Source organism: Silurus aristotelis, assembly GCF_946808225.1.
Source record: "Silurus aristotelis genome assembly, chromosome: 18".
Classification (NCBI taxonomy): domain Eukaryota; kingdom Metazoa; phylum Chordata; class Actinopteri; order Siluriformes; family Siluridae; genus Silurus; species Silurus aristotelis.
The window spans coordinates 23,261,796-23,270,423 of NC_139591.1; the positions used below are offsets into that span (position 1 = coordinate 23,261,796).

At 41.5% G+C, this 8,628-nt stretch overlaps 1 protein-coding gene across 5 annotated transcripts in view; it reads left to right on the plus strand.

Moving 5' to 3' along the window:
• Positions 1 to 1,471: 1,471 nt before the first annotated feature.
• rabgap1 (RAB GTPase activating protein 1) overlaps positions 1,472 to 8,628 on the plus strand; it is a 54,610-nt gene continuing 47,453 nt past the window's right edge. Inside the window, exons 1-7 of one of the 5 annotated variants that reach the window (XM_083568684.1) lie at positions 1,472 to 1,708; positions 2,310 to 2,339; positions 5,346 to 5,547; positions 5,681 to 5,736; positions 5,788 to 6,005; positions 6,424 to 6,598; positions 7,581 to 7,738. In XM_083568684.1, coding sequence (XP_083424810.1) covers positions 1,559 to 1,708; positions 2,310 to 2,339; positions 5,346 to 5,547; positions 5,681 to 5,736; positions 5,788 to 6,005; positions 6,424 to 6,598; positions 7,581 to 7,738 — 989 coding nt within the window. In that variant the 5' untranslated portion in view covers positions 1,472 to 1,558. The other 4 variants (XM_083568686.1, XM_083568685.1, XM_083568688.1 and 1 more) reach the window with 4 other exon arrangements.

The following is an 8,628-nucleotide window of genomic DNA, read 5'->3' on the forward strand; positions in this document are numbered from 1 at the left end:
AACACGGTTAAACACCTGAGAGTAAAACACATCGTTTTACTCTCAAATTGTTGTAGGACTCTAATATAAACTCTTATCTGTCCACGTTTGCTTGTTGAGAGAAGATCAGAGGAGAATATCTGGACTTGTTGGAGCTGACAGGAGGTGTGCAGTAACTCATGAACTCTCTTTACAAATTCTTAACGTTTTGATTAAGATTAGGACCAGTTGAGGGATTAAGTTTTGGTTAGTGTATTAAAATTAGATGAAGATTAGATTTGGATTAGATTTGGGGTTGGGGTTTGTATAAAGATTAGTGTTGGATTGCAGTTAGTTTTGTGTTGTTTTAAATGAAGTTATTAAAGTGTTAAATAAATCAGTCAAATGAAGAATGAATGAGTGAATGAATGAAGATCAGATTTGGATTGGGGTGAATTAGAAATCAGAGTTGGATTAAGATCAGTTCAGGATCGAGTTTAGGGGAAAACTGAAGTGGGTTTAGAAATGAAGAGTTTTGATTTGGGGTGTATTGTTTCAGAATTGCATCCTGATTGGCGCATTGCGTTCTTTTAGTGTTCGGGTGAAGATGCACAATCATGAATTCTGATGATGTTTTAATATTTACAGAGCCTGTAAAACGTGTCGGAACACCTAAAAACACGTCTTTGACACGTGCTTGTGACTTTTGTTTATTTTCTTTTTGATGCAAATAACACGGTTTGGGGAAAAAAACACAAGAATCTGACAGTAAACGAGTGAAAAGAAGTTCTGTGGAGTCCAAATAGAACATTCGTGTCTCTATCAGAAGAACTTGTGTGAGACGGAGAACAGGAGAGAAGATGTGATCAGACTCCCTCACCCCCACACTCACACATGGAGGTGGAATTTTAATGGTTTGGAGTTGTTTTGGAGCAGGGAAGTTTCCGGAAAGTAAAAGTAAACCAACACAACTTCAGCTCCGAGCAGTTCCGTCTGGACTGCGGCTCTTTGGAAGCGACTTCACTGTACAACAAGATGATGAGCTGAAGAGCACGTCTGAGTTCTGTACGTGTTATTTAGAGAGCAGACAGACGTCTGGAGTGATATCTATCATGATCTGCCCAGACACCACACATAAATCCTACTGAACTGCTCTGGGATGAAGAAGAACATCTCACACTAGTGAAGAACATCTCACACTAGTGAAGAACATCTTTGGAGAGTTTTACAGGAGACAGCAAAATATTTCAGCTGAACGTTTGGAGAAACGAAGTGTCCAGATGCTCTGAGAGTGTGTAAAACTGGTCTTCATGCTAAAGAAGGATTTTATAATGAAAATAAACTGGAACATCTGGACTTTTATAGATGTTTTTTATAGACCGTAACATTACTGAGTTTTGCTGCATAGAAACCGAAGGAGCATGAAGACAGAGATATTGGGTGATCCATCAAGAACCAGCAAAAATTGTGAGCAGGTTATGGGTGAATTGAACCCTTTATGAGGTCCTGCACTGAACATGTGCTTTATTTGGTTTTTGTTTGCAGGTGATTCGACTTGCTGAGTGTCATTCATGAGTGCGCCAGGTTCGGTGTAGCAGTCATGGATGACATGACCTCCGTGGGGAAAATTAGTGCCTCCTCTGACTCAGTGTCCACCCTGAACAGTGAGGACTTTGTCCTAGTGTCCCGCCTCGGGGACGAGACCCCGTCTACTAATAACGGCAGTGACGATGAAAAAACAGGCCTGAAGGTAAGACCTTTGGCGGAGGCGGAGTTTCCCGAGACAGAGAACAATGTTCAATCAGTGTAAGCTCCTGAAGACATTCACCTTACTGAACAGGTGTGTTTGGACAAGGGGAACCTTGAATTGAAGCACACACACACACACACACACACACACACACACACACAGATGGAGTGGATTGTGTATCATCTTTGGCCATTGTTCACACTTTTGTTGGAAAACCTTCTTTTTGGAAGAATCATATTCATTGTTCTTTTTGACCCCCCACACTGTTTCACACTCTGTCTCTCATTCAGTGCCTCTTGTGAAATCCCATCTTCTTGTTCTTTTTTTGCTCATCTGTGTCTCCAGCGGTTTTGCGAGAGCTTTGTGTGTCATTGATTGGAATCAGATTTTTGGAGAAGGACACACTGTGGGCGAAATGTCCCGGCGTTTCCACATCTGATCTTCACCGTTGGTTAAAAATGTTAAAAAATGTTTAGCTTGATCTCAATGTCGATCGGCTTCCACGTGTCCATGTTTCTCCATGTTTCTGCTGCATGTTCTTCATGTTCTTCTTGGTGTTTTCCTGTAAGAGACCCTTCTAAACCACTTGTTTGTTACGCAGGTGATTTCTGAGGAAGGGGTCAGCTTTAAGGTCAGTGTCTCTCTCTTGCTAACGATTTCCTTTTCTTTGCTTGACCCCTTTCTTTACGTGCTCGTGGTCTCCCATGCCTTTTCCACTGGCAGAGCTGGTGCTGGATTATGGTTCTGATTGAGTACCAAGTCTATAAGGTGTAAGCGTTCAATACACACGTGCCGGAAATGTCATTACTCTGACTATGAGAAAGAGAAATGAATATTTGAATGACAGTAGTTTATATACATCTGGTTTCTATAGTAACGCTTATTCACAGGGAATTCTTATGTTGCAGATGTAAAAGGTGTGTTGAAGGAGATTTCAGTTTCACACTCAGGGACCCTGAGAAGCGCCAGTAGAAATATTGTAGTCCATCTTCACCCCAATACATTTCTGTTTGGCCTTTTTGGCCATTTTCGTGTCACGTGATGCAGTCACGTGACCATTTCAGAAACGTTTGAAAGAGCAATTCAGAAACGTTTGAAAGAGCTGAACGGTAAATAATGACGCAGGGGGAAGCGTTTTTTACGTTTCGCTCGTGCGCGGTGCAGGTATCTGGATTAGTTTAGAGGGAACCTCTGAAGACCTTCAACCATCGAAGTAAACATTTAACCAGATTTGATTGTTTGGTGAAGATTTGTGTAACAATCCTCCAGGTAGAACCTTGAGAGGAGCCTAAACCCATCTCCTGCTTGAACAGTTTAAAAAAAAACTAGGAACCCTTGAATCATTCCAGTAGAACACATCAGAGCCAAAGAAGGTTTAGTTCTCCAAGTAGAAAATCTTTAAGGGAATCTTTTCAGAAAGGAGGAAAATAAACTCTAGTCTACAAAACACAACCTTTTTTTTTTTTTTGCAAGCCTAAGAACCTTGAAGACATGAGGTGAGGTGAAGAACCTTTAGTGCTTAAAGTGGAACCTTTTCATAAACCCAGGAACCATTGAGGAGGCTAAGAACCATGACTGATTTCAGTCAAACACTTTAGTCCTCCAAGTAGAACCCTGTTAGGAACCTGAGAACTCTGCCATTCAAGTAGACCCTTCAAAGAAGATGAAGAACCTTAAGCAGGAGCAGGATGTACAGCAGGAATGAAATGGTTTCAGAAACATTGAATGTACCAGATTGAGCAGCTTGTTGGTGGAAAAGAATCATCTTCCTTTCTTCACACGTTCTTCCTCCTCCTCTGATTTTGTTGACTTTCTGTGATTGGTTGTTGGTCGTTGTTCCTGGGTTTGTTTGTGCGGTTCCTCGATGCACGTGCTTTGCGTGTACACACGTTCCCACGTGTTTTTCTGTAATGTGGGTGTGTGTGTGTGCGTGCAGAGAACCTCACGGTGACTGGTTTCATGTAGAAGTGTGAGCTGAGCTAATTCACATATTTGTCAGGATGTAGTTCCCATCAGAACATCAGATTTACTCACCATCTGTTGGTTTACTCACTAGTTTACTGTAAAAGTCCTAAAGTTTCAAGATGACAAATTATCAACCTTTAATCATTTCAGATATAATTTACAGTGTTGGACTGTAACACAGTGAATGTAATTTGTTACTGTATTTACCGTATTTTTCGGACTATAAGCCGCTACTTTTTTCCCACGTTTTGTAATTTATGAATTTTTCCTGTGTTTTTCCCGGTTTCACAAACTTCTAGGCAAAAAACGGAACCCCATAACATTTAGACCAATGAAATTTCCGACCGGAAACGAAAAAACGCACCTCACCTGTGTTCTGAGCTGCACGACATCGGGAGAAAAAAACGTTTTTTTAAACGCACGACGATGCCAAATGATAAACTCCCGAGAGAAATAGTTGTGAAAGGAAGGAGGAAGACAGTAAACAATGACTTTCTTGGTCGGCTACTGTTTAGATACAAGCCGTTGTAACGTGTTGAGTCTGGGTGAAGGGAGAGCTCGCTAACTCCAGTTACAACAGAAATCATATAAACACAGACAGGTTTCCAAAACCTGGCAACAGCGTTAAGGGTTAGTCAAAGAAACTTAGAAATGAGCATCAGAAAATAATAAGGGCATATTCCTCAGTCTTACACACATGCAGTAATAGCGGAAAAATGCGACGTCATGCTATTCCCAAAATTACGCTCTGCTCCGTGTGTAAGGTGTCTTTCGTTAAAGCCTGTGTAAAGTACATTAGTGTAGACACCTGCGGCTTATTTATGTAAAAAATTTAAATATTTGTAAAACTCAGTGGGTGCGGCTTATATAAGGGTGCGCTTTATAGTCCGGAAATTACGGTAAGTCTTTTTCACGTGTCTGTATTCTACTTAAGTGTTTCCATTTGATTACATTTTTACTGTAATTTCACTACATTTCAAATATTTGACATTTTACTCGACTACATTTAGTGAAATCAGTCTTTTCTTTTTATTAACGAGGATAAAAACGTAACTGCTGAAACACGCAGCGAGTCACCAATCAGGATCGAGCGCACGCTCTGTTTTACACGTGTTCTGATCGGCGCTCGGTGCATGTGAGAGTCACATTCGAGTCTTTACACAGAAACTGAGGTGATTAAGTGAAGAATCTTGTGATAAAAATGATAAAAGAAACATTAGAGTTATAATAAATCACTACTTTGGACACTTAAGTACATCTGAAGGCAAATGGATACAGACTGAGCTCAGATGTAGCCCCGCCCCCAAAACCAGTTTCAAACAGAATGATTGAATTGTAGTTTATTTTAACAGAACAGTTTATTTATTATGAAGTATGAGTTCATACTGTTTCAGCATCGACTCCCGTTTGATTGCTTGTCTTTTAGATGTCTAATCTTTGTCCAATCACATAAGGGGCAGGCAAAAATTACAGGATAAAAACTAATCAGAGTACATGGACCAGATTCGGGTTTGTGTGTGTGTGTGTGTGTGTGTGTGTGTGTGTGTGGGGAACATCTTTGTTAGCTGTTGATTTATATGTTACCATGTATATTGTGTGTGTGTGTGTGTGTGTGTGTGTGTGTGTGTGTGTGTGTGTGTGTGTGTGTGTGTGTGTGTGTGTCTGTGTGTAGATTGTAGGCAACGGCAGTGAGCAGCAGTTACAGAGGGAGCTTGAGGATGTGCTGATGGACCCGTCAGTGGCTGACGTGACTCATGGTTTGGACCACGTGGGTGGGGGGGGTCAGGGCTACCCCACCACTGCGGCTCCGCCTCGACCCTGTCCTGTCCCCCCTAAACTGGAGATCGTACTGCCCGTTCAGGGAGCTCAACAGGGTACGAGGAAACTGGTTTAAACTGGTGTCACATGACTTGTATTTCGCATTCTGATTGGTTCCTACGAATCTATGATGTAATAACTTCAGCTGATAAATTTCCCGCCTGATTTTTATGATTGTTTTCCTTCCAGTTGAGGGCCCGGGGATGATGAGCCCGGGGATGATGATGAGTCCGGGGACGATGAGCCCGGGGATGATGATGAGTCCGGGGATGATGAGCCCGGGGATGATGATGAGTCCGGGGATGATGAGCCCGGGGATGATGAGCCCCGGGACGCCGCTGCTGGACGAGGACAGCGTGGTGTTCAGTAAGCTGACGTACCTGGGCTGTGCATCGGTTAACGCCCCCCGCAGCGAGGTGGAGGCGCTGCGTATGATGAGCATTCTTCGCAGCCAGTGCCAGGTGCCCCTCGATGTCACACTGTCTGTACCTGGAGTCTCTGAGGGAACTGTCAGGTAAAGGAACAGTGGGGGAGGAGGAGGCGGGACTTACACATGACATCTATCTATCTATCCATCTATCCATCCATCCATCAATCCTGTCTTTTTTTTATACATATATATGTAATATTTATCTGTGTCTTTCTACTTTCTCCTTTTTGTTCTTCTTTCTCTCGTTCTTCGTTTATGCCAGTGACTCTCTTTTTTTCTTTCATTGTCTCTCTTAATCTCTTTCTTTCTGTCTCCCCTTTTTCCTTTTGTCTGTCTTTTTCATCTGTTTTCTGTCTTTTTCTTGCCCTAACCCCCCCCTGCCGCTTTACATGTATTTCATTTGAGTTCAATGAGTTTTATTAGTCTGACCTTATGAAATATCTCTCTCTCTCTCTCTCTCTCTCTCTCTCTCTCTCTCTCTCTCTATCTCTATCTCTCTCAGGTTGTTAGACCCTCAAAGTGGGACTGAGATCTCGAACTATCCCATCTATAAGATCCTGTTCTGTGTTCGGGGTCATGACGGGACTCCAGAGAGCGACTGTTTCGCGTTCACTGAGAGCCACTACAATGCCGAGATCTTCCGCATCCACGTCTTCCGCTGCGAGATCCAAGAAGCGGTGAGACTGATATTATATATAATTATTTTTATAGTCCGAATGGCTGTATTAGCCTTTCAACTCCGATTCTAGTATTTCTGTTTTCATTGTTCTTCATTCTGTAATAATAAATAAAAGCAATTTGAATTTAATTATTGTTATAATGCAGCAATTTACTTTCTGCATAAGGGCTCCAAATTTGGGACTTTTTTAATACTGTACAGTTATACTGTTTGCCCACTAGGAGGCGCAATATATCATTCTAATTCACTCTTACAGTGCAAAGATGTTTAAAAACTATTCCTGAACTCTGACTTTTGATTCACTTTCAATGATTAGGTTTAGTATCTTTCTCTCTATAGCTCTCTCTCACACACACACACACACACACACACACACACACACACACACACACACACACACACACACACACAGAGAGAAAGTAACGTGTGTGAATAGCAGCAGTATGTGGGTTGAGATGCTGTTTAAAATGAGAATCCAGTGAAAGGGAATGAATAAATAATTAGTGAGTAAGTAAGTAAATAAACAAACAAACAAACAAAAACAAGTAAATAAATACTTAAATAATGCATTTTTTAAAGCAAGTAACAAATATATATATATATATATATATGATTTTATTTGTTTATTTATTTTGTAAAATATAATGATCCAAACCGATTTGGAAAAAATAATAAGAAATTTCAATACACACACAAAGATTATGTAAGAAGTATAAAGTGATGTGATGAGTTAGAGGTGTGTGTGTGTGTGTGTGTGTGTGTGTGTGTGTGTGTGTGGGGAGAGAGAGGGGTAACAGTCATGTAGAAACTCCGGACCATTAGGTTCATCTCAGTACACCGACATCATCACTAACGAACTTGTTAATGACCGAAGACCAGACGAACGGCCTGCAGTACAACATCGTCATGCCTGAAAGCACCATGAATCATCTGGTGTGTGTGTGTGTGTGTGTGTGTGTGTGTGTGTGTCCTCCATACAGGTCAGCAGAATACTCTACAGCTTTGCCACAGCTTTCCGGCGATCGGCTAATAAGGGATCGCTCACAGCACAGGCTCCGCCCCTCACGCCGGACAGCGATGTTTTCACCTTCACCGTCAGTCTGGAGATCAAAGAGGATGATGGGAAGGGAACCTTCAGGTGAATGTCTTCGATTCAGAATGTAGAGTCGAGCGATGGGGTTAATCCGAAATCCATTTTCATTAAACTGGGATCAAAATATTTCTATAGAAAGAGGCATCATCATCATCTTCATCATCATGTTTTATAAAGAAAAAAATAAATGTTGCATATCTCGCTAATAGTAGAATATCAATGTTTTTTAAGCTCTTTTAATATATAATTAATGAGTCTTTAGTGCACAAAATGTAAATAACTACCCGCTCGTCTCGTCTCGTCTCGTCTCGTCTCGTCTCGTCTCATCCTATAGCTTCATCTTTGAACTTCCCCCTTTAACCACTGTAACTGCCTCCGTTTTTAAAAGTATGTATTTATAACTGCGTTTGCTCTCGGAAGTCATGTGTCCTGTTCTGATGGAATGATAAAAATAGAAGAGAAGAGCTGTTCTCTCTCTTTCAGTTTTCTTTCTTTTGACCTCCTGTACCTTGTAAAAGTACAGACAAGTGCTTCCTCTAATTTATCTCCCTCATGTTCTCTGCTGACTTTCCCTCCATTAAGAGCTTTTTCACACCCGCAGGACAGAACATCCCGTGTGTGTGTGTGTGTGTGTGTGTGTGTGTGTGTGTGTGTGTGTGTGTGTGTGTGTGTGGTTTAAATCCTGGATTCTAATTGGTCAAAAGGTGTTGATTCAATGCAAATTACAGGTTTGTAGAAATGCATTAATTTAAATGTTATAGAGTGTGATGGCTTAGTGGACTTAGTGGTTAAAGCGCTGGGGTCCTATCAGAAGGTCAGGTCTTCAAGTCCTAGCACTACCAAGCAGCCACTGTTGGGCCCCTGAGCAAGGCCCTTAGCTCTCTCTGCTCCAGGGCTGCTGTATCACAGCCACAAATTTTAAACAAGCTAACAAG